The following is a 27415-nucleotide window of genomic DNA, read 5'->3' as shown; positions in this document are numbered from 1 at the left end:
TACCAGGCGCAACCCCACCCAACAGATAATAGGACACTAACTGCTTTTGGACTCCACCTGCATCATTATATTTCAATCATAAACTCTTACCTCACTAGTTTGGTTCAGAGTAGCTGTTTTTGATTTGCACTCTAAACAATATAGGTCAGCAGTGAGACAGAAGATATATTCAAATTAGGTTTAAGTTGAAGTCAAATTTAAGTCATATTTGAGAGAAAGATCTCACTGCAAAGTCCATTGAGTAGCTGTTTATTTATCCCCTTGATTCCAAGCTTATTTTTTTCAGTAATTTCACAATTTTAAAATAAAAAAATAATAAAGAAAAAGACCTTGTCATAATCACATCTTTTCTGTCCCGTTACATCCCCTCTCTCCGCTGGTATGACACCAGCTACGAATGATGCTCACACAAGAAACACAAAACGGAACAAAGCTCAGCAAGCAACCAGATACATTTAAATACATAATTGGGGTTTATTTTTACCTGAAGACCTGCTCACAGCATTCTTACAGTAGATGGAATATGATTCTCTTTGAGCATAGATAAAGCTGTAATTTCATCCACAGGAGACAATCAAACATCAGGATGGGGTTTAACACTGTGCTGCCCATGAGCTATATTGTTGACTGGCAGTCGGCAGTTTGAAGGGTCCTCAGTGTGGATGTATTGTAGCCAAAGCCCCCCAGTGACCCCCCCCTCACACACAGACATACAAACACACACACACACACTTCAGTAACAGTTCCAGTGAGGAAACCTTGTTTACTGCATATGAATAAGACCATAGAAAATCTCATGTAAGTGATACAATTATAAATCATAATATGAAGGCAATAAGGAAGCACACACACATTTCTTTCACAATATAAAACCGTCTGCAGGAGGTCTGTAAAGAGGAAGAGTGAGGATGGACGTATTGCCATGTTGGAGGAATGAAAACAAACTGTTTTCTATTTTTCTGTTTTCGCTGACCACCTAAAATTCCATAATTTATTATTTGGTGTGAATGTTGTTTCAGAGGAGTGAACACAAATACAAGTGCTGAGTACGGGCTTTTCTTCATGCTTTGAGACTGGTTCTGATGCATACAATTCAGGGCCAAAAACTCCGGTATTGCTTCTACACAATGCACAATTTTTTTTTTTTACTTATTTGATAGCTTAAATAGCGGCCGTTTAGATGGAAATTAAATGCAAGTGAGTTTGAGCAGCAGATCTAAGAGTTTGAAGGCTTTTCAGATGAAACACTGCACAATACTTTAGGACAGGATTTTACACCTCTGGAAAAGGAACTATTTTGAGCATAAATACTCAATGTGTTAGGTTTCAAGTCGAGGTTTAACTTTCTCGCCAGAAGGCTAAAGTCAGTCTGAATGTAATCTTTAGTTCTACTACTAAACAATCTTTTTCAAGCTCCTAAAACCCTAAAATCTTGGTTTCATCTTAAGCTCTTCTCTGCAACATCAGAATTCATAACTAAATATGCCTTACTCAAATACGTAAACAATCCCTGTGCCCTGTTAAACACTTATTGTCCCGATTGACTTGTGCAGGTCCAATGACCACACTAAAAAGAACCCGGGTTAGACTCGGGTTCACCCCTCCAACATGGCAGCATGCCCCTTCCAATAAGACCTCTGTTCTAAACAAAAAACATACAATGCAGTTTAAATACTATTCTTTATATAACAACTATTATTTAAATATCTTTACATTCTTTAACATCATTTCCTGTATTGGTTTAACATGGAGTGTGCTGTGAAAAAGAGAGTCATATCTTAGGCACATCAAGGCACATATACTTTTCGTTTCCTAAAAATCACAAACATGCTCTGACATGACATCAACGCTGGATTACAAATGTCCCATTTGTGTCACATAAACGATGTCAGCAGGAATATATACTTTCTCTCTGCTTTCACCACAAGAAATAAAAGAATGAACTTATTTTTTTATTTTGTGAAAATAAAAAAATAAAAAATTGAGTAAAAGGGTAGCATGCAAATAAAAAAATCCAGATTATCTCATGCAACATATTAAAACATCTAACTGTATTTGTCTATAAATGCCTGCAGTAACATGAGAAAAAAGAATAAATAATAAAAATATACAGTAGATGGAAAGAAAGGTTTAAAAACGCCAAAGCTGGAACCTTGCAATGTAAACCTTAGTATCCGTAGTAGTTATCAGTAGTTGTCAGTAGTGCAATACATGGAAAAACACAGTGGGCAAGAAGATGCCAGATTAGTCCCACACTTAATCCAAATCAGTCCAAGTACTTCAGAAACATGTCAGAGTGCTTTAGGAATCATGAAATATTACCTGACTAGTGCTCGTTACATCATAAGATCAGAAACAACTGAAAATCTCACCAAGGCTTTATTTTAGGGGTCCATAATTACTTCTCGGAAGTTTCCTGGAAATAATTGGCTCCATTTTACTGATTACAGGAAAAACAGGGTCCATTTAAGCCAAGTAAATATTCATTATTAGTCATTAATTAATGGAAACTTTATTCTTCATTTATGTTAAGCTCTATGCTTGTCAAAATATGTCTCAATTTTCCCGATAATTGGTAGCAGGTTACATATTTCTTACAGGGAATTATTAGGATAATTAATAATGGACCCGTAAAATAAAGCAGAACCAAATGCTCAGTTGCCACGTGAAAAAGCTGCATCGCATTGAGGACAGCGTCTTACCAACAATCAGTGTCGGTAATGTTACAAAATAAATTAAGTTGAAAAAGCAGCGTTGGAGAAATTACAAAGATAATGTGAATGATTGAAATATCAAAAGACAGTATAAAACAGATGTGCTGCGTAACATCAGAGGCACCAGATGTTGAGAAAAAGAGACGGATCAACTGGTCAGGAAACACAAGCCTCAATCATTAGGTACCAGTCCACTCAAAAACACACTCTTGATTTGGCTAAATTCATCCCGCTGCGTGCTTGATTGCATTATTGTTTTTCAAATGGCACCGTTTGCCCCTTTCGTCGTCACCACCTTTTAAAGGACCAGTAGCAGATTTAGTTCTTCTTGGCATCCTCGGACTCAGACTCCGCCCCCGCTTCGGTCCACCGTCACTGGCCCTCTTTTTTCCAACGTTTCCTCCGCCGTTTTCATCAGTATGGCCAGACGGCTGTCAGACACCTGTCCTTTCTTCACCGCGCTCATCAGCTGCACAGGAAACGGCAGAGAACAGCGGGGGAAAAGGTTAACTATTAGAATTATCGGTACGGGACAACGAGATCACCGCTCGGCCACCTTCACATATCCCAGACTTCAACAAGTAGAACCATAAACCCGGCACCGGCTGTCTTGTTTATGTGTTAAAGCTGCACCAGGTGGAAAAAGAAGCCATTTTAAGAGGGGCTGGTTCTGCAAAAAAGAGCTGCATCCCCTTCCTTCCTTCCTTCCTTCCTTCCTTCCTTCCTTCCTGCCTTCCTTTTAAAGAGAGACTATTTGTACCCTTGTGTTGTCCTCGGGTCCAATTTGACCCATTTTCTAAGTTTTTTATATCAGAAATATGGGTTTCTTTTAAGCAAATTGCCCCAAAATAACACTGATGCAGGAGTTAAAACAATCTTAGCAGGTAACATTAATGATTACATTCATTACATTTTGAATTGTGGGTGTTTTATTCAATTTTATAGCATTGAATATATATATATATATATTTTTTTTTAAATGTTACAAAACAGTATCCTGGCTAAACTTTGACATATACCAGTCTGTGATCAATCAACCAGTCAAAGTTATTCATAATTTCTGCTTTTTAAAACTCAAAAATTAGCTATAATGTTATATAAATTAGGTGTATTTAGCATGAATTTATAAAAGCGTTGAAAAACCTTAAAAAAAAAAAAAAAAGAAGTTAATTTCCATTTTTGACCCGGAAGGACAACAAGTTGATGGTGGACGGGAAGACACCACGAGGGTTAAACATGCAGGATTCACTCTTCAGCAGGTGGTCTACGCAGCGTGTTCAGAATTTCTGCGTTTTTATTTTAGAGTTTTTAAAAAGGATGAGGAAGATATTATTCTATATTTTTCTTATTGTTAACACATTCCATTAAGACCAAAACCAACAATGAGTTACAAGCCCCAAACCTATACTAACCCTTACTGAAGATTTCCATCAGGTCATTGAGGGGTCAGTGGGCAGTAAGCAGGCAGGAGGAGGCCCTTTCCTGAAGGCAGTCATGGTGTTGCACTCGGTTAAACTGATATTTATAAGTCATGTTATAAATAAAAGATTGTTAGTTTGGGAAAGTAACAAAAATTGTAGGTTTCGGGCGCTGTTTAAAGCATACCTAATCCTTTAATTGTCTCTGTTCTTAGCCGTATTTTAAAACCATTAGGGCTTTTAGCAATGTTTTATTTGTTGTCTGATTTTGTAGTATTTATGCTGCCATTTTGGCTAGGTCTCTGAATAAATCATTTCTAAAAAAAAGAATAAAGGCTCAGTAATTACAACAATAAGCAAATAGTGAATTTGTTGGGGGACAATTTTCAGCTGCAGATTAATACACTGTTAAATCACTAGTCTCCATGCTTTGTAGTGCATAAACTGCCACAACTGACTGTACAAACTCTCACTAAGTTACAAAGAAACAACCACTAAGGACTCCTTCAAATTAGAATCATATCAAATGTGTTTGTACTGTTTAGTGAAAGCCTAAATGCTAAGATACTTGACTAATCCAACCCTCTGTTTAATGTGTTCTGATTTGTAAGAAAAAAATAATTACTCCATGCATGATTGCTACTAATACATTTGAAGAAATTTCTCAGCAGTATTTTTGTGTTTCGGCACGTCCGTGTTTTACGTATGCTTTCTTTCTTGCTTACTTTAATGGCCTACTATATGCAACAGTGTGGCTCACTGATGTGTTTTTTATCTCTATGTGCTCTATGGCACAGAAGAATAAAATAAATGGTATGATTTTGGTCTTTAAATGGGATTTGTTGACAATAATGAAAACATAATATCACCAGACTTATCCTTTCAGTCACCGATGTATGAGGTTTCCTAGTGCAGCTTTAACACATATTTTTTCCCTTTCAGACACCAAAGTTAATAAAGTAACTTTATGGTTAATAATGAGTTTCACGTCAGCCTTGTAGGGCTCCCGAGGGTTCCAGTATTGGTTTTCCCATCAGTGCCAACATGTACACTACCTGTTTGTTGTCCCTAAGTGGTCCACGTGCAGGGCAGGCATCCACACAAGCAGAAACAGAGATTCAGAATCATAACATACATGGCATGCATGATTAAATACTCAACTCTGTCCTGTTTTACTTGTCACAGAGGGGGACAGAAAAGGCTTCTAGTTAAAAGATATTTTGACTCTTGGTAGATTTATCCATCGGCTCGTCTCCTCGGCCAGCGGAGACGCCGGCACACTAATGACGACTAAATCACTGACTGCCATCGAGCTCTCCTATAATGACTCTTTTTCTGGACTTCGTTGTCAAGTGAGAAAGTAATTTATTTAGCGGCGGACGGACACTTCAGGCCTCATTACACAAGTCACTGACAGAGCCTTTTTAATTAGCTCCATCTAGTCGGACTTCACACCTGTTTCTGTTTTGCAGGAAGTTCATCGTTCTCACATCTCAGGTGGACAACGGCCTCTTTTTTTAACGATAGGGTAATATGTGTTGCAGCGTTGGTGACATTATAGCATAAAGAAGGAGGAATATGTTGTCTGTATCTGGCTGATAATACTCAAGACGACAAACAAGAGAAATGTGCTCTCCCTGCTACTGTAAATTAATGTATACAATATAAAACAGGTATCTATAAGGATGTATAGACCTACAAATACCTGCTTTCAACTGGATGTACTGATATATATTTCAGGGAGGAAACATGTATATTAAAAGCCAAATTTCATAACAGTCTTCCGAAGCATAACGAGGCAGGCGATTGAAACGGATTAAAGGAATATGGCCACACACAAAAAAATGGAAAGGACATTTTTTGCATTCCCCTTATATTATTTCCTGTTGGTTCCGCTGATACTGACAGAGGTGTTAGGCATTAATGGCTCCTCTCATCACACCACAGTGCTTATGTGCACTCGTCATTTTTACTTGCATTTTCAGTTGGTTTTAAATTCAATATTTTCAATCCTTTTTTCCAATAACAAGTGAAAGAATTTTCCAGGGCAGTAAGAATGACTGTCCATTTCCAGCACAAATCAACATGTTTCAAGCTTTTCTAAAATCAAATTAGATTTTATTTTATCTTCTTCTGCAGCAACCTGCTTTTTCTTGAAACAAATTAATTCATATTGGTTCCATATTTCCCCTTGTTTTTAAAGAAAATTTGGTTTTAGGACTTACTTTCAACAGAGTGCAAATTATATATATTTTTAGATTATTTTGCCCTGACTGATTCATTTAGAAAGAGTAGCTGGATATTCTCTGCAGTGTTAAAGGATGGAGCAACACAGTATCACTTTTTAGAGATAATGTAATATCACATTTCACGAGTAAGCTTTAAAAGAAAATGTGAAAAAAAATAAGATACTTGATAAAAACTGTTCCTGTATAATTCACTTGAACTGTGATAATATGCACGGAGCGTCACAGTTTACTGCAGCGTATAGCAGTAAAAAGGGAAATATCTGCTGAAAATGAAGCTTAGCGGAAGTCATACGCCCGCTGATTGCAGTATCATTCCTATCAGACACGCACCAATCAGAGCCATTCTCACATCAAGGCGGTCCTTTAAATGGGACTCCCTCCTCACTGGTCCCTGCTACACTGACGCTGCTTTACTCACTGCTGCTTAGGGATGGGTATCATTTGGATTTTTACCGATACCGATGCTAAAACAATGCTTTTAATACGGTGCCTAAATGGTGCCTGAACCGATACTTTTAAAAAACCTTTAAAGCAACACTATGTAACTTTTAGCTGCAGCTGTAGTTTCAGTGAGACAACCTGTAGGGCTAAAAGTTACATAGTGTTGCTTTAAAAAATTAAAAAGATTTAAAAAGAAAGGAGCACAAAACAACAGTCAGCGACTGCAACTTGTTTATCGCTAAGGCCATATGGTCAAATATAAATGATTCATTAAAAATGTAATAACAATAAATTCTAACAATAACTTATTTCACCAGTAAATTGCTGGTATAAACGACAATGCAGCGATGCTTCTGTTGCCTCCTCTGTTTCGGAGCATCATAGAGCAGGCAGGTATTTAAGTGGCACCAAAATCTGTGTTGTTATTCGGTCCGATAGATACCGGTCGTTAAGGCACCGGTGTCGTGTTAGCACCGGGTGTCGGTACCCAACCCTACTGCTGCTGCTGCTGGCAACGCTTTGCCTCCACCACCCCAGTCTCCACCTTCCTAGTTCACCCAGCCTCCACCTTCCTAGTTCACCCAGCCTCCACCTTCCTAGTTCACCCAGCCTCCACCTTCCTAGTTCACACAGTCTCCACCTTCCTAGTTCACCCAGCCTCCACCTTCCTAGTTCACACAGTCTCCACCTTCCTAGTTCACCCAGCCTCCACCTTCCTAGTTCACCCAGTCTCCACCTTCCTAGTTCACACAGTCTCACCCAGTCTCCACCTTCCTAGTTCACCCAGTCTCCACCTTCCTAGTTCACCCAGTCTCCACCTTCCTAGTTCACCCAGTCTCACCCAGCCTCCACCTTCCTAGTTCACCCAGCCTCCACCTTCCTAGTTCACCCAGCCTCCACCTTCCTAGTTCACACAGTCTCCACCTTCCTAGTTCACCCAGTCTCACCCAGCCTCCACCTTCCTAGTTCACCCAGTCTCCACCTTCCTAGTTCACACAGTCTCACCCAGCCTCCACCTTCCTAGTTCACCCAGTCTCCACCTTCCTAGATAAATTTCACATCTTTTTTTTTTAAAAATTCTTTTTTTTAAAAATCACACCCTCTCTTCTTTTTTTTTTTTACTTCACCTCTTTCTTTTTTTTTTTTCCCCTCTTTTTCTTTTTTTTTTCTCCCCCCCCCTCCCTTTTTTTACCACCCCCCCTTTTTCCTTTTTTTTCCCCCCTCCCCCTCTTCCTTTTCAACCCCCCCTTCCCCCCTTTTTTTTCCACCCCCTCCTAACATGAGTCAAAGTATACCATGGTTTTCAATGTCTTTCCTTTGGCTCACTCTTTTTTAACCCAGGAGGGGTTTCTGCATGGTGCTCCCAGCCTCAGCTTAGCATGCGGCTTGGCTGGTCCAGGGAGCATTATCAAGAGCAGAGCAATCAGCGCCAAGCATAACTGTATTTCCCTTTGTTGGAATAAATGGTTACATCTATGACGAGAGTGTTCCTGACTGAACAAATATGGGAAATGATGTGTTATCAGATGCATTCTCGCTGAGCTGCGTGTTGCATACCTGCATGAATTCATCAATTTCCACTTGTCCGTTCTTGTTCAGGTCCACCTCATTAAGGATTTCATGGAGCGCATTTTCATCAATGTGGACATTGATGCTCTGCAGAGACAGAAAAACAGGACCAGGGATCAGTAACGTGTAATGGAGACAAGTGTGTAAAGATGAGAGGCAGGACAGAGAGAAAAAAAGGAAAGAAGAAAAGATAACTCACTTCTAAAACTTGCTGGACATCAACAGTCGTGATGAATCCTTTGCTCTCTTTGTCAAACTTATGGAAACGCTTCTTGTACCTGTCACACAGATATTAGAGTGTTAGAGTTTTCAAAGTATTTACTTTAATCACTTCTTTACATTTGATTCTACAGCTTTTGACAAAACTTAGACTTAATAGTAACCAGTGATCGATGTCTGTCTTCATAATGAGGATAAACAGAACTATTTTAATGGAACAAATGCCTATAACAGTCCTTTTAGTTTAAGTCATGATGAATATAAGCATATTCTTGAGCTCGTTAAAGTTTTCTTTCATTGAGTCTATACAGAAAAATATGACAGCAGGCTACACACTTGCACCAAATCAAAATACAACTAAAAACATGAGTCACAGGGCTTTTTTTAAGAGAACAGCAGTGCATTTCGCGCAACTCAAGTTAACACCAGGACACTTTTTGGGCACTGGGATGTATATGTTCACATCTGAGTATGTGCAGCACAAACAAAATTAATTATCATATTCTTTTAAAAGGAATGCTCCCTAGAGATGGTGAATCATGACAAACAACAATCCATTGGATTTAAAAAAAGTAAAAACTGGGGGTGACTGATGTAATCACCAGCTCACCTACAGAAACTCAAATTTCATCAGAAAACACAAACGTTACCATGTTTTTTTTTTTTAAAGGTACTCTAAGCGATGTCACGCATTTTTTAGGCTACAACATTTTTTGTCACATACAGCAAACATCTCCTCACTATCCGCGAGCTGCCGGTCCCCTAAATACACTGTAAAAAACCGCGGTCTCTGTAGACAGCCCAGGGTCCACACACGCCAACAAAAACAAAGTGGTCCAACCTGGACCATATAAATATACACAAACCATGTTCCAGCGTTCAGCCAATAATGGACAAGAAGGATTTGGGGTGGGGGGTTAGTGCGCTGAAGCACAGAAGGCAGGGGGAGGGGACGGGATGAGGAGGAGGGAGGAGTGAGCTAGTCTCCATTTTGTTTGAAAATACTTTGAACGTCAACAAGAAGTAACGTCACCCAACATCGCCTAGAGCACCTTTAAAAAGAGAGAGAAGTGTAATAATGACCTGGCTACTTCCTGGTTGTCCAGATTGATCTCAGATGTCTTGGTCAGCTGTTCAGAGCGAGACCTGTAGCCCATCTCCAGGTACAAAAACTTCCTGGCTGCGTCCAGCTCGGCCTGGATTCCACATCAGCAGAGAGAAAAGAGGAGTCAGAAAACAGCTTGTAGTGATACTGCATCCCTCCATCTCTTCTCCATCCATCCACATTAAATATACCAAGACTTCGGTTGTTAGATGGCAGCACCAACATAACCCCCCCAACGTTTGGTGTAAAAATACTTCTTTAAGGAAAGCATCAGTGTTGTAGTCTAACAAAGTCCAAATACTTTGTTACTGTGCTTAAGCAGAATTTTCACGTATCTGTACTTTACTTTGTTATTTATATCTTTGGAAACTTTGACTTTTACTTCACTACATATCCTAAAGAAAAAGTATACTTTAACTCCACTACATTTCCCCTCAGCATCTTCGTTACTCGTTTCTTGCAAGAAATGTTTTCGTACGTTGGAGTGAAAGATTCTTTCTTACAAAACAAATTCAATTCTATTTCTGTTTTTCTCTTTCTTGATGACAGACTTGATGTTTAAGAAAGTGTGGAATTATGCTACACTATAAGGAAGCCGCAATAAAGTTCATAATCAAAGTTTTACATTTTTTACTTTTACTTCTAATAGTTAAGTACATTTAATATCATAACATTACTTTTGATACTTAAGTACAGTAAATATCAGATACTTTAAGACTTCTACTCAAGTAATATTCTAAAAAGGGACTTTAACTTCTACCAAAGTCATTTTCTGGTAAGATACTTGTACTTTTCCTCAAGTATTGCTTCCAAGTACTTTGTACAAGACTGGAAAGCATACAGTACATAAAATACGTCCACTGAACCTGTCCCCCTGCATACACAATTACTGTTTTAAAATCTTGAATAAACTATTCTCCATACAGATGTCTTGTTAACGTTACAGTGTAAGACATGTGGCTTCCCTGTGCTGTGACTATACCGGCTCAAAATAGCTGAGAGTTCAGTTTTCATTCAACAATATCACGTCATCTCTTTCATACACACACAGAGACAGAGCTTCCTCTTCTAAAGGGATACAGGGTGCGGACCTTTTCTATTGTGTACTGATCGACAAAGGAGCCAGGACTTTAGAAACCCACCAGGGATTAAAGCATTATGTAAAACAGAGCAGGTTTTCTGGGGCAGGGAAGACTATTACACATACTACTGAAACTAAATCCTCAGTTTGTGTCATTACATCTTTCTATTTTGGCAGATCTTTTCCCCCCACTCATTTAACGATGTGTTGTGGAAGCGTACCGTCTTCCGCTCCTCGCTCCAGTCCAGCTCTTTCCCCATGATCTGCACGATGCGTGGGAGGGCTTCATCAGCCGCCTGCACGTTCAAGAAGCCCAGGCGTGTTCGCCGGGCGATAACGTCAATGGCTGTGCAGGCGTACTCCTTGATTGCATACAGCACCTGAGAAAGGAGACTGACATGAGGCTGGAGTATGGGAGCCTTTTGGGGGCAAAAAAATAAGCATGAAATCCCACTTTACCTCGCCCTCGATGTAGGGGAATTCAGACACCAATCTCTTCCCCACGATTGGCCATCTTTGCCCGGTGACCTGAGCCATCTTGGCCACGTCGAACGCCTTTCCTCCGTACGTGGAGACCAGGTGCTGAGCGACCTGTGCACAGAGGAATAAATATAATATTAAAAATAAAATAAAAAGGCATTCAACTCGCAACGCCCGCACAGAAAAAAACCCTGTACAGTAAGTTTCAACCAGCGGCTTCTATGTTGTCAGTTCAGTAAACTACTTCATAGTACTACAGCAAAAATACACAGGAACTCTGCAACTTTTACTGCTATAAATCAATCGTCAATGATAAAGATACAAGACAACATTACAATTATCTAAAATAGTTCTTAAGAAATACAATATTTACTGTACAAGATAATTTTTTCCTTATCCACCAATGTGCAAAAAAGGTTTAATCTCCATTTTTTCCATAAAAACCAACATATTATATGCTCTTAAAAACACAGTATTAGCAGGGTTTCTCGCCTGCTTTCTTTCCGCTAATATCAATAAAATGAAAACACTTTTTATGAAACAAAACTTTAACCTTTAGGAAGAAAGAGCAGAGGCACTATTTCACATAATATGGTATCATATAGCTGAATTGATCATGAGACAAGATGCATGACGATATCTGCGTACAAATGTAAACTAGGGCTGCAACTAACGATTATTTTCGCAATTAATGTATTAGTCATTTGGTGGATAAAATGTCGGAAAAGAGAGAAAAATGTCCCTCACAGTTTTGTGAAATCTTCAAATTGCTTGTTTCCAAGTTCATTCCATAGTCCAAAAGCCAATCATATTTAACTTCAATATCACATACAACATTTTGGAAAGCTGGAACTAAGTAACGTTTGACATTTTTGCTTTAAAAAGGACTCAAAGTATTGATAGATTTGCACCGATCGACTAAACTGAAACAGTTACTCTAGTCTATATCCACGTCATTCCACTTCCGGGATTGATCAGGTGCCGCTGAAATTCCGCCAGATGTCCCTCTTTTCGGGCGGATATCCATAACCTTCGTCTTTCTTTGTGTTAGAATTCTAACCTCCGGTGGATTTGTGAGGACTATAGTTAACTGCTCCTCAGATCTCTGCAGGGTAAATCCAGACAGCTAGCTAGACTATCTGTCCAATCTGAGTTTTCTGTTGCACGACTAAAACTACTTTTAAATGTACACATTCCACCAAAACAAGTTCCTTCCTGAGGCTATTTTGCAGAGGCACCGTGGCTCCGTCCGGTGCTTAGCACGGCCCATGACGATTGTGATTATGCCAGAGCATAAACCAGAGCATGTTTCTCTCCCATCCCAGAATGCTGTGTGGACTAGCCAGACTGCTTTTACTCAAACTTAATTGCTGTATGTGCATCTCTAAATTATAAAAAAAATTGTGACATGGGTTGCAGTATAACCTTTACTAACTGCGTATTTATCCAAAGACAGAGCTATTTGGCCTTGACCTGGCTGTGGGTTATTGTGATTTTTATTCACTGTGCTGCTCTCACGATATAAAATCACAGGTTAAACAGCGTAGATGGCAGTGACAGCTCCTGGTTTTCACATGATCGATTTCACCTCTTCCGAATTAAGCGCTAAGTGTTGGCGCCACTTTGTCAATGAGGTGTCTTATGTTTACAGAACACAAGAAGGCTATTTGCTATTCAGATCGTTGGCTTGGCGATCATGTGAAAGGGCACACCATGTCCAAATATCAACAGTGACCTTTTAGGAATATTGGAGAGATCACCAGAGCCGGTGCAGAATGCCTCTAATGAGGAGTAAGTGTACTGTAGGCACTCGGCGCAGGAGTACTTTTTCTTCATGAAACCATGTACTATTGGGTTTCATGAAACGCACAGCCTAATTATTGGAAATATGACGTGTAGCTGATGTAAATCAATGTGCCCTTACTTAATGCCATTGGTAAATCGCAGAATACAGTGCATTTCGACGCGTGTCCAGTCTTTTGTGTCCTAGAAATGTCAGCATTGTTACAGCGGCGGCTTTAATGTCAGCTCCGCTGCTGCTGGAGAAGAGGACAGTGAAGGGGCCTGCGTCAGCGTTTACAGCTTGGTTTTTTATCCATAGGTAGTTAAAGGTCTACTTCTCTTCTACGCCTCGCCATGCTGAAAGCGTTTTAGTACATAAGTCGAGCTGTTCTTGGAGCCAGAGCTTTAAGAAATAGTTCAACATTTTGGGGAGATATGTTTTTTTGATTTCTTACCATTAAAAATCACCTCACATGTTGCATTTTAACAGAAATGTAAAAATGACAATTTGTGGTCCTAGACTAGCATACTGAAGTCTTATCACCACACTGAGTTTGGTACAATTATTGTGGTGGAAGAAGTATTCAAAACATTTACTTCAGTAAAAGTAGAAAAAACACAGTGTAAAACTACTCTGTTAGAAGTAAAAGTTCACAATTTCACTTAAGTAAAAGTACAGAGACATATATTTTAAACCTGTGCTGGCGGACCGTACAGTATTTGGTAATCCACACTATTCCCACAGAAAACTGTATAGAAATGCTGGGCAGATTTGATGTTATTGGTCAATATAATATATATACACTGCTGTTTTTTACTTTGATAATTTAGATCTTCTCACTTCACTCTCGGAAAGAAAGCAACTACGGTAAGCATATTTTCTAAAATGTTGAACTGTTCCTTCAAAGAAGAAATATCAATTTACAAATGCAAATTAGTTTATTGATAAGCTTGAAAGGTAAAGAAGAAATTGATGCGAAACATATGAATAAAAGTATGTAAAGATGCTATCGTGTCAGGGCTGGTTTGACCATGAAATTTAGGAGATTGCCCCGAGATGACTTGAATTTATTTGTTCTTTGCAAAAGGGAAGGTTGTAACTATAGAACAGGTTTGACATTATTGTAAGCAGGGATAAGATATCTGTTGGATTTAAAAATCTGGTAAGGTTTGATATGAAACAATAAAGTTTAGGGTGAACGTTCAGACATACAAACAACAAACTGTTGTTGATTTAAAGAGGGACAGGCACTGAAACTATCCAAAAGACTGACTGAAACTTAAAATAAAGCTGTTTTCTACTTTGACAATCTGATGTTACTTAACTAGAAAAACGGTGCTTCTCTTGCTCTATCCACTGAGGTTTAACTCAACTAGTGAAAACATTTGTGCCTTCATAGCAACTGAGAAATATTTATACTACTTAAAATGACTTTAGGAAACACAGGTCTGCACGCTAATGCGACCGCATGCTGTTTATAACATGCAAATGAGTCTTACCTCATTCTCCAGTCCGTAGTCCTGCACCAGGCGGATGTAGAGCGTGGGCGTCCAGCCTTTGGCTCCCTCCAGCATCAGGCCCACGGTCTTGCAGGGCTCTGCTGAGAGGCTGTGGGCTTTGATGGCTGCGTCCAGAGTCTCTTCGGCCATCGATCTGTAGGTAGTCCACTTCCCACCTGGACACAAAATATGCAGCCTTAATAGGGCTCAACAATGTCAACAGTTTTTTTAACGGCTCTGGTTTAGGAAGTGATTTTCCCCGTTCAATATCTCCATTGACATTTCAATAAATGCTGATATAAAGAGTTTTAAGCCTGGAGCCGAGCCAACCAGCTCTGAGAGGAATCGTGGACCATTAAACATTTGATCCGGGCGCAAAATAACATTTTGAAAACGGCAAAAAAAGGCAAAGGCACAAGCCTGTGTACAGAAACTGTACTTGTGGGTAGTGTAGTATTTCTCCATAAAACTGGAAATAAAAAACAAGCTTGATTTCATACGGACTTCTAGCTTCTACAGCTGCAGAAACTTTGGTTTCACAACCGCCCAGCTCCTGGTCAGTCTACCTCGGATGGTTTAAATCAGGAGTCTTCAACATTTTTTAAGCCAAGGACCCCTAACCTGAAAGAGAGACGAACAGGAACCCCCTACTACATATATTGTATAAAATTAAATTGCATAATAAACTGGGCCGTGTAAGGCGGCCTAAAGCCTTTATACATACCTTTTTATGGTGCCCTACAATACTAAGCTTCTATTTACATATTCAAATATCATGTTTTAATGTCAAACATACATGTGGAAAGCACAGTGAATCCACAAGCTTAACTGTATCTGTGGATGGCTATAGTGGCTCCCTTACCTACAGGCCATGTTGTTGATGTTGTTGTTTTTTATGAATAGGCCCATTTTTCTTTTCTAATAATAGGTTGTATTCATGTTAATGTATATTTTTAGGCATATTTAAATTTTTGGGGAAAAACACATTAAAAAATGTATTAAACAATAATTTGTTTAATACAGATACAATACAGCTGCTGTGACTGCTGAAGATCTAGACATTATGGCTAATAATCAAAATTCTTATGGAGAAAATGAACGGGATTTTCACTTCCAGAACCACACAGTTAAGCTTTACATGCAGCAGTATCTGTGCAGTAATGTCACAAAATAATCCAAAAACTGACCAGCGATGGTGACCAGTCCGCTGTCACTGATGCTGACGATGTGGTTTCTACAGATGGACTGAGTGTCTTTGGAGTTGGGGTCGGTCACCAGCGGACGGATGCCGCTCCACGCTGCCAACACGTCTCCTCTGCGCACTGCAGACGACACAAGACACATTTCCAGTATGGGGTCATGCATATCTGGGAACTCTTCCAGGTAATCTTTTGTTTCTGATGAGTTTAGTCTGCTGTGGTTTTTGGTCCATTGTGATATGTGTTGATATTAAGCTATACAAATAAACTTCATTTCACTCCAGTTTGTGTTTGCTTTTAGACTCGCTGTTCCACATACTCTGCCTTGGGTTAAAAAACACATATGGTGCAAGAAAAAGCATTTTTTGTTTTAGCATTAGGGCTGCACGATATCAGAGAAAAATGCGATAATGTTGTCGAATATGGCCAAAATGATATAACTTGCGATACATAAACAGATATTACAGTGTACCCAGTTCTGTATTTCTGCTGCTTTCAGTATTCTGCTAAAATACAACAATATGCTTGTTAAATTTAAAACAAATCATTACCAACAATCTTTAATTAAACAAATTGAACATTGAATTGAATATAAAAGGCACCGCTAAAAAAATGAATGACAGTTACATTTTAAAGTACTGATATTTTCTTTCAACTAACACAATAAATCTCTGATTGTCTTTTGCGATATGTCGCAGCCTTTTTCGCGTGTTCATGTATATTGCGGCAGTTGTTGTTGCATTGACTTCCTGTCATCACTTCCTGTCCAGCCTCTGCTCCACTCTAGCCTGTGTAACTCTATGCAATCTCTCATTCAGCATTTCTTTCCTGGTGTTTACTTTCCATATTTGGACACATATCCATACCCTGTGAAGTGCAGTCTAGGAACACCAAAGCAGTGGGCACTTAGCAACAAAATAATATCAAAGAAAAGCCTATACATAACTGCATGCTCCGTTAACATGGAAAGGGAGGACTACCCTCACCTTCTACGTCGGGGCTGAGGTAGTTGCGGACTTCATTCAGGATGAAGTTGATGTCATCCTCCCCTGGGACGGGGTGGGCCGTCACGCTGGTGGGTGAGTCGGTCGTCCCGGCGATGGTCATCTTCTCCCAGGGCAGGAAGAAGATGACACGTCCGTCACTTGTCGCCGGATCGAGCAGACCCATGTTGTCAGGGCTGTGGGACAGGAAATACAGGAAGTAGGATTATTATTATTATTATTATTATTATTATCATTACAAGTGCGAGTAGTAGAAGTAGCCGGAGTAATAGCATAGTTATTAGGTTTAATCTGGTCTCTTTACTGTCTGAAGTTTGTGGCAAAGTATGCGGAAGGAGTGTTGAGGAGAGGATAAGAAAGAGAAAAAAAAAGCTACAAAAAAAAAATGTGGTAATGAGAAGAAGAGAAGGATAAATTGAGGAGATAAGAGACAAATGGAGAAACACAGATATGGGGGAGGAAGAAAAGGTGGAGAGGGCGCAGATAGCGGCAGGAGGAAGATGAGAGAAAGAGAGGAAGAGAATTAGGTGGTTGGCATTTCTGGCACTGTTCAAAGGGCTTGCGCTCCCTCGGGTTTGGCTCAATAAGCTTCGCTGAACTTTAAAACCACTCTATTGCTCTGCTGTATTTTAACCAGAAAAGATTGTCCTGCGCGTGTAAGTATAGGTCAGATAATAGTTTAGTATTTACACTTAAGAATGAAAAAACACTCAGGATTACATATATACAAGTTTATACCTTTGAAATACAAAAAAAACAAACATACAACTTAAATAAAAAATGAACCTTTAAAAAGGATATACTGTGAGCGTGTTTGGCTGTATGTGTGAAATGTGTGATATGTGGTACCTGTAGTAACCGGGGATGACGATGTGAACACCAGCGCTGGGTTGGCAGATGTTTTTGGTGTCCTGGTTGTCCATCTTCCTCAGGGAGTCTGTGAACGGCCCGGTGGCGTTGATCACACACTTGGCCTTCACGTCAAACTCCCGTCCTGTGAGGGAAAGAAAGACGGGGAAACAGCCGCGGTATTTAAAAGACGGAAGATAACTTAACAGCCTTTGTTGTTGTTTTTGATACAGGTTGGAGAATGAAAGAAAGTGGGAGGAAGGAGTGTAAAAGTAACTACGTTAACTTGAGTAAATGGAGAAGAAAATGCTGTATTATTGTAAAAAGTGGAATCTGCATACTGTGCTTTGACATATGTACATGAATAATGTGATGCCTGTTAGTCTTGTTGTGCACAGCAACAGTGTAAGGGCAGAGGACAGTGTGAGGACTTTTACTACTTTAATTTAAATTAAGACAAAGAACTTGAAACAGACATTTTGGTCAAATGATTTGACTGATTTTATTCCAAAACTGTACCTCACACTGACCTCTACATCTTACAATATGACAATATCACATAACTTTTAAATCAATATAAAGTTGACATTAAAACACCACAAAGATAGACTGTTAGAGCTACAGCAGGAAATGTTATACAAGCCCCCTCAGGGTTTCCCCCAGAAAAGTTGTTAGGCCCTGTGGCAAGGGTCTTTTTTTGATGAGGGCCCGCCTGGGGCCAGTCACAGACTGACAGCAGCATTCATGTAGAGCCCAATAGTTTCTGTGATAACAGAATCATGGACGGAATCGCGAAATTGAGAATTTAAAAAAGCTATAACACAGGTTTTATAGGGCTGTACATTAAGTCAGTGCTAAAAGCTAACTGGAGATTTGAAAATATGTCCAACCGAGCTGCCCCTCTGTAACTACAGTAGTAAGTAAAAATAGGTAAAAATACATTCACATTTTTTCCCCCAGTGGCTTAGGCCTGGTGGGGGCTTGCAGTACACTGGGGGGAACCCTGCCTTTGAAACCTGCATGCCTCACCTGTGATGACGTCCCTGCAGCGAGCGCCGCACACTTTCTCCTTGCCGGTCTGGGGGTCGTTTGTCTTCAGCAGGTGGACCACCTCGGTGTAGTTGGCGACGGCAGCGCCGTAGCGGGCTGAAGTGAGGGCGATGGCCAGGTTCATACGGGCGTCATTGTGCTGCCCTGAAGGAGAAAGAGGGGGAGGGTTTAGGCAGAATTAGTAATACACTTTTTGTCATGTACACTGTATGTATTTGACATTTAAGAGTCGGATGCCTCTTTCAATGTGTAAACTGACGGTGACACAATGCAAGCTAAAAGAGGCTGAGTATGTCCATGCAAAAAAGATATATAAATATGAATCAAGAAGTCCCGGTGATGATGAAATTACAGTATATCAAAATCATAATCCAGCCCTGTTTTACATCATGAAATCAGCTGCTGTTTTGGCACAAAGGTTTGTTTCATCTTAACCTCACTTGTAATACATAGTTTTGTATATTGTATTTTCATTTTTTTATTGGTACTCTCTGATAACACAATAACATGAGCCAACACTTCAAAATATTCTGCACTATTTATAGTTATTTATTTATTACTCTGTACATCTTACTGTGACCTGTGCATCTGTATGTCAGTATATATATTCTCCCCACATGTAAATAATGACCTGTACAATATGCCTTTTTCATCTATATACATATACACATACATATATATATATATATATATATATATATATACACACATACATACATACATATATATATATATATACACACATATACATATATATACACACATATACATATATACACACATATATAGATATATATATATATATATATATATATATACACATATACATATATATACACACATATACATATATATACACATATATATATACATATATATACACACATATATATATATATATATATATATATATATATATATATATATATATATAACCTGTAAATACAAGAAGTGTTTATAGTGTACATATTACCGTTATTACTCTCTTCTTATTTTTTTCTTGTGTATTTTTCTATCCTATTCATATTTAATGTGCATTTTTGTTATTTGTTGTGCTGCATTGAGCTGCTGTGACAAGTGAATTTCCCCATTGTGGGATCAATAAAGTCTATATTATCTTAATTATTGGATTAATCAGTGGGCTATCTCCAGATTATGTCTCTGCACATCCACATAACAAATATTGTTGTTCTGTTAAATATGTCATCATTATGTTAGGAGGATCACATCCTTAACATGCTTTATAGATAATGTAAGTGGCCTATTATTGTATTGTATTTACAGTTTTATGTCATCTATGTGTTCTCATGTTTCTGCATTCAATGGCTCCCCTGATTTTTCTCTGTATATTATCACTGACTGTTTCCTGTGGATTTCTTGGTGCACAGTTCACCACAGTTGATGCAAGTTGCCATATCAACGTCAAAATATTTACCACAGAGGCTCATAGTCTCTACAACTCATTTTACTATAGAACCAGACATTCAGTTACATGAAAATGTTGTAGATTTCTCTGTCTCAAATGTAAATTAAAAAGGTAAAGGTTGTGATATTCATACTTTTAATATTATTACCATCAAACACTTACCAATCCCTGCATCCCTGACCCTAAATGCTCTGTTTTGTCTGTAGGCTTCTGTGCATTATTAGTGGTTTTGATAGCACTGACAGTGAGGCACTGTCAGAAGCGACATGTCTGTTGTACCTAGAGCAGCATTAACATACTGTAGTTTCATTTTCCTGAGCATCCAGGACGTATAAACAAGTATACCATGCAGCCAATTCAAAATAAGAGCATTATGCCTCCACATTTTCTGCAGAATATAAGAGCGTCTGCTGTAGTTGGCGGCAGCCGACCGTCTAAGACGCTCCTTTGCGCTCTACACCGCCGGGAGAGAAGGTCAGATTTCCAAATGTCACCGGCATGATTGTTCCAGGCGGCATAATTGGAGAAAAGACGCCCACCCCTCCACCATCCCGGCCCTGTCCCCCCTCAGAGCAGATGATGGCGGCGGGGGTGGAAAAAATCAAACATATGCTGCTTTACACCAAGAAAATGCTCTTCCCTTTTTCCAGCCTGCACAAATCCAGTTATCTCTTATATTTTACATTTAAAGAGTAAAAATCCTGATTGTTTTGGTATTATTAAATACACACACAACAAACAATGTTCATATTTAGTGTGTAGCATCTATACAGCATTAATAAAAGCATGTAAATTAAGCTCTCAAGATAGCTAACGAGACCAAAACATTGAATTTGATGAATTCTTCTGTCATAAAAACAACAAATATTTAACCAGGAGTCACATTACTAAAACTGCAGGTATTTTTATTTTGCAACATCTTTCCTTTTATTTTTGCTACTAATCGCACAGATTTGGATGAATATTTAATGCTGTCCAACTGTTGAATACCATGAATAAGAAACAATAAAAGCCTCTTTAAGCATGGCTAACTTCATAGGCTGTGTACTTGTGTTATTACATCATCTGGGTCACATGACAGGGATAGAACCAAAAGATTTATCCTGGGATTCATTAAAAACTGTATTTCTATGAAAAAGGTCGTACATATATTTACATATATAAAATTTTACTGAAAGAGACGATTATATTGTTAATCGCGATTATTTCTTGTACAATTAATTGTATAGTACAATTTGGAATTGTTACAGCTGGCCGTTTGGCATTCGACATGACGAGCTGGTAGTCAATAGGTTTGGTTCTCCTCCGCGCCCGTCCAGAGAGCGTGCAGCTTTTTCCTGCCGCGGGGAGAGAGGGCATCCAACCAGCCTGTCAACACGTTTTGTTCGGCACCAGTGGACATGTGAAGGCCACGGGGCAAAATTAACATCTGAGGTCTATTTTAATCTTCTGTTTGGCTCGATCGTGCGGTTTCTACACAATTTCTACAATATTACAATTGATCCAGAACTAGAAAATAATTTTTCGTATTTGCATTTGCACTAGAGCTACCAGACTAAAACCTTTAATAAAGCAAAGTGAATTTCCCTTCTGAAATTGTTACATTTAATCACGTTTTAGAAGCCAAAAAATGGATTTCACAGGGGGAAAAAAGAATAATTACAGAAAAGCCACAAGAAATAATATGTATTCCATTCTCGTCTTTCCCATTAATCATCTCCTAACCCCTCCGCTATGTCTCAGGACATAGCCCCGTTAAAGGGCCCAGAGCCACAGGTTGGGTTGTTTACATCTCATGATGTAAACAGTTACTCGGCACAGAAGCCTGTTTACTTTCAGGTTTCAAATCATGGTGTTATTTTATACAATTCATTACCATTGGAAAGGAAGTACAAAGGAAAACAGTGGAAAAGGGCAACAAGACTGACTCAGCTGCTGTACGTGTTTACAGAAAATAAAAAGGTGAGTAATGAACCAACGAACCAAGCGTGCCTTTGAGATTAGTGTCCACACATACCAGTGTCTATGTGGAAATATCCAATTTAAAGCCAAGGCATAGAAGCCTCTGCGGGCATGAAAGGAAGCACTTTGGAGCTTTGACTTACCGTCATAGTAGACGATGGCTCCCACCAGCTTGTCCTTCTTCAACATGGGGAAAAGCTCCAAGGCTTTGGTCTTACTGAGGATGTAGCTGCTCTTCAGGCACTGGATCCCAGCCACCAAGTCGTACATCTTGATCCCTGCCCAGTAGTAAGGCAACTGCCACCATCTTGGAAATAAACAGTGATTAAAGTTAGATAGTTGGATAGAAGTGCATTCTTGGATTCATTTGACGTCATCAATGGCCTCAACAAATGTTCCGGAGCTGGTGTTAATTTTCCATCCATACAAAATAACAACTTTCTTAACTTAAAAGCATCACGCTAACAGAATATCCTAATTATCACCTGCTGGATTGTGCTATTTTTAGCACATCTTGTGCATTTTCTATATTGTACGAGTCCTGACACTTACTTGTAAACAGGAAGCATGATGGGTAGCGGCGCAGACAGGTGAGGGGCAATCTCCAGGAGGTTGGCTCGCTCGTGGAGCGCCTCTTTCACCATCATGTACTGTTCCGAGAAAAGAAAAAGTAGGGTGATGACAAAGAAGAGCAACAAAACAAGATGAAATTAAAAATAAGAGGAGGAAGAGGAACCTGTTCGTAGTCTAACTGCATGATGGCCTTCTGGAGGTAGCGGACTCCACCGTGGATTAGCTTGGTACTCCGGCTGCTGGTCCCCGAAGAGAAATCGCTTCTCTCTACGAGAGCAGTTTTGAGGTCTGGGAAGAAATGACAAAGAAGAAGTGAATATACCTGTACAGTTTGATACTAATATGTCTTAAAAGCTGAGAAAATGCTGCAGAAAGCTGGCTCTATTTATGTCTTTAACCCTGAAACACACAAAATAGAAATATAAAAAATACAACATGCTTTAATAATCCAAAAATCGATCCATGTGTCTAGTTTAAAATGACATGTTAGCTTGCTACTGTTCACCAAGGCAACCTAGATTTATAGTGTATCTGCATTTTCAGTGCTAGGATTGGTCAGTCATAAAAAGGATATATTCTTGGTGCCCGGGTAGCTCAGTTGGTAGAGTGGGCACCCATATATAGAGGTTTACTCCTAGATGCAGTGGGCCAGGGTTCGACTCCAACCTGCGGCCCTTTGCTGCATGTCATCCCCCAAAGTAAATAAATGTCTGACTGACTGACATGTGATGTACATTCCTCTCTAGAAATGTATTATTCAACTTTTGTTTTTGTTAAAGGAAAAGAAAATCGCAATACAAATCAAATCGACACCCATGCAATCAAAAATAAATCGGGACAAACGCATATCGTCCCAGCCCTATAATGCTGCATAAATATCTACTATTTATCTACTGTATGTTAACTTACCACAGCACTGATATATGTTCATTAGGTGTATTTACAGTAAATTACACTTAAGCCTTTGTGGCCAGAATAACAGCTGACATACTGAAGCGAGACCATTATAAACTCCCGTACCAGCCTACAAGGCGTCTTCCTCCTTCAGTCGGGGACGCAATAAGGACACTTTTAGAGCTCGACACCTGTTACATCCCAGGAGAGTGAAGCACTTGAAAGCAGATAGGCTTACTCACTGCGCGTGACAGCATCTAAGGCACATCCTGCACCCGTGGCCCCTCCACCGACAACCAGGACATCAAACTCCTCTGTGTTTTGCAGCGCCGCGAGCTGGGCCTGCCGAGCGGGGAAATCATCCGCAAAGGGAACCCTCAGCTCTGCTTCTGCTGCCACGTGGGCTAACCGAGCCTGGGTGTGACACAGGTACACACAGCAACACACATACAATGAGAAGAATACTTTCCACGACCTAAAGATTCTCTAAATTGTGCAAACCTACAAGTTCCAATGTTAATTTCTATTTACACTCTATGTTAAACGCTACAAATGTCATACAAAAATAGCAACACTTTTCTTGAGGTTTATTCTGAAACACTGTCAGCACACTGCAAGCATCCCCAGTGTTATATGTTCACGCATTATTCTTGCATTATAATCACGTCATAATATTCAATGTGATATAATGCATAATGACTTGCAATCACTTTAATACATTATGGATTTGACTGTGTAATGAGATTACTGTACTGTGCTTATCATATGCATTATTCTGTTGAAATGGATAGAGTATAATGTATGTACAGAAGGCTAGAAGTGCATCTATTACTGTGATTATGATTAACAAAGTTGAATATAGCCCGACCGATGCTGATTTTTTTAAGTTACAAGTTAACAATTACGGAGTTTGAAAAACCTTATTTTACATTAATAGATAACAAAAACAAACTAACCCTGTACATTTGTGCGTTTTGTAAGATTTTCTTTGTATTTTAATTTTTTGGCCTTTGTTAGATAGCGACAGCTGAGCTACTGTTACTTTGGTGGTTCCCATTATTATAGTATGTGCTATAAGCTAACTTATCAGTCTAGCTCTAGAAATAAGACCAGCTTATTAAAATAAATATAGTTTTGATACTATAGTATATTTTGCTGATAGTTGTTACAAACTTTTACTTATGTACGAGTTTGGATGCTGGACTTTTACTTGTAGAAGAATATTTTTACTTGATAGTATTGCTACTTTTGCTTAAGTAATCACAGCATAAATGTAGTTGGAATGCATTTTCAACAAATCCAAGAATGAGATTTTCATCCAAGCTGAAATCCAAGCTGTTCTTGGTAGTGAAAGGGAGATTATAATGCGCTCACAATGTCTCATTTTCACCTTTCGTTTCCAAGTGAAGTGTTGCTAAAAAAGCCCAGTAAAGCACAGCAAGCAGAGTTTGCTGAAGGTTACGATCATGCAACATGCTGCTCAACTTTGCAAACCTCACAAAATAAAAGAACATTATTTGTATCCATTCTTTGATTAGCAAAATAATGAATTTAAAGAAATAATCACAACGATGAAACAAAAAACACAACTCTGCTCTGATATGAGGGATTCATTGCTAATGAAATATTTATAAATTTTTCTATTTAGCAGTTCAAGCTAAATGATTGCATCAAGCTGCTTTGAAGGAAACGCGGCATTTGACTTGCAAATAGTAGCAGGCGTTTGTAATTTAGGTCTGCAACCACAAGCGAGACGATGATATAATCATTGTCTATTTTTGATGATGCATACAGACAAACACCTCCACAGAATTAAGTGCCAGCGTGCCCCCAGTAATCAAGTTAAGTCAGTGAATGGCACAGCAAGGCCCATGCTAATAGCCAATCGGCCGCTATCTTGAAAACCTATCCAAGCCATATGCCCTTGTAAAGGAGACAAGACGGACATTCAGCTCATCAGCATTGCAATTACTGGGATTAGAGGCATGCATGATTACAAACTATTGTGAAAAATAATTATATTTCATCAGGGTCGACTTCTTGCTTACCAATCCATGCTTGGTTGAGAGGACGACGATGGGCAAGAGAAGACATTATCGCGCCAGGGCACAAAACAAAGTTCACATTAGGTTGCACAGTCACATAAAGTCTGGTATGTAGTTGTGTGGCATGCCTGAAATAGGCCTACGTCAGGTCAGAGGTCACACAGCTGCTTGTCCGTCTGAAATGAAGCCATGTATGTGTATGTGTGTGTGTGTGTGTGTGTGTGTGTGTGTGTGTGTGAGACGATCATTGGCTGAGTTTTAAGGCTTGACATTAAGACAACAAACTGGCATCTTTTCAAGGTGTCTTCATTCCTCAAATGTATGTGTGTGTTTACACTGTCAAGCGGCGAACTGTTTTTTTTTTAGGATTGAGAGAGAGTTTGGGGGATTTAAGTGTCATAACACAAATTCATGTTTCAAATGAATTAAATAAATGCGTCTAAAATCTTAATTCACTGTAAACGTTTTTTTTAAAAAGCACAATAATCAGTTTTTTTAACACGAGGTGTGGCATGTTCGGCGTTAACAACAAATGAATTAAGCTCGCAGCTAGGTGATGTACAGCTGTGTTGCTAATGCAACCGTCAACTTGACTTGACATCATTTGCCTACAAAAACTGGAAACAGCTAGCATGGCTCTGTGTAAAACTAACTAAAGTCTGCCTACCAGCACCTCTAGAGCTCACTAATTAACATGCTAGGTCTCATTTATTGTCTGAACAAAACTGTAAAGTGTAAAAGCAACTATTTGCTGTTTTCCTGGGGGTTATGGGCCATAGTTTTTCTTGGCTGGGACCTGGAGTCTACACTGGCTTCCCAGAAACTGGTTCCACACTATATTCTAATATGGCTTTATATTAAGTGTATAAATTCTCATCTAAGGCTGAGTAAGAAAACTAATTAACCTATCAAGATCGAGTACCGGCATGCTTGCAAGTGAACTGATGCCTCCTGCTCAACAGCTGGAAAACATCCAATAAAACTAAAAGAAAAAATACCTTGGATACGACAGCAAGCACATTCCAACATCTAGAACGGACATGCCCTTCGAAAGGCAGTCCCACCCTGCTTGGTCGTTTTGTTTCAGGCCAAAAGAAAGAATATTCTCAATATTGTACTGTTGTCATGCCCAAAACTGACGTATTCAAGGTTTGTCCTTTAATTTTACATCTGTCAGGATGTAAAAATGTGAAGCAGCATATACAATAGTGACAATGAAGCCTAAACACATTTGTCTTCAGTCAAATTCCGCAAAACTGCAATTCTTGCAACATGTAAACATGCAACAGCAAACACTTGGCGGAGGATCCCCAACAGCACACAAACTGACAGGTGCATCAGCTTACCTGCGTCTTCCTGTACTCGATCAGCTGTGATAGGCCAAAAACTGTGGCGACCGCCCCCACCCGATGATCGCTGTCCGTTTCAGAGCCTTCCTGAACGCCATCGTCCCTGTTGGAGTAAAAGTAAAGTGCAGTGAGGAGACAGAGCAGGGACACCCGGGTTGAGAGGCTGGTACGACACGTGATGAGGAAGGAATGCAACTAAGTACGGTGGGTGGGAGGCTCCAAAAAGGCTGTAAGGCCAAATGTTCAGGTAGAGAAGGTGTGCAGACAGAGGCAGGGGATGCTGTGTTTATGTTTCCTGTTGCACAGAATAAGGAGAAACTTTCATTACATAGAGAAAGCATTAACCAATTTTAATACTATAGCACTTATTTTGTTTAGAGCTGCATCTGAGATTATTTTTGTTTCATCGATTCTTTTTTTTTTACCATTAAAATGTCAAAATGTCTTCAAATGTCTTGTTATGTCCGACCAACAGTCCAAAAACCAAAAAGGTATTTAGTTTACAA

The 27415-nt window shown here is 39.3% G+C and overlaps 1 protein-coding gene across 1 annotated transcript; it reads right to left on the bottom strand.

The window, feature by feature from the left end:
• Positions 1 to 737: 737 nt before the first annotated feature.
• On the bottom strand, positions 738 to 27007 carry gpd2 (glycerol-3-phosphate dehydrogenase 2 (mitochondrial)). Its single transcript, XM_039793288.1, is given in 17 exon segments — positions 738 to 3183; positions 8380 to 8478; positions 8591 to 8669; positions 9694 to 9806; positions 11018 to 11176; positions 11256 to 11387; positions 14559 to 14734; positions 15746 to 15880; positions 16744 to 16937; positions 17611 to 17755; positions 18640 to 18804; positions 22192 to 22355; positions 22601 to 22698; positions 22785 to 22909; positions 23758 to 23929; positions 26907 to 26965; positions 26968 to 27007. Coding segments are annotated over 17 exon segments (2181 nt in total). The 3' UTR covers positions 738 to 3057.
• Positions 27008 to 27415: the final 408 nt, after the last annotated feature.

Source organism: Perca fluviatilis, chromosome 24 (genome assembly GCF_010015445.1).
Source record: "Perca fluviatilis chromosome 24, GENO_Pfluv_1.0, whole genome shotgun sequence".
Classification (NCBI taxonomy): Eukaryota; Metazoa; Chordata; class Actinopteri; order Perciformes; family Percidae; genus Perca; species Perca fluviatilis.
The sequence above is the reverse complement of the archived record's forward strand: the minus strand, read 5'-3'. Positions and strand labels throughout refer to the sequence as shown.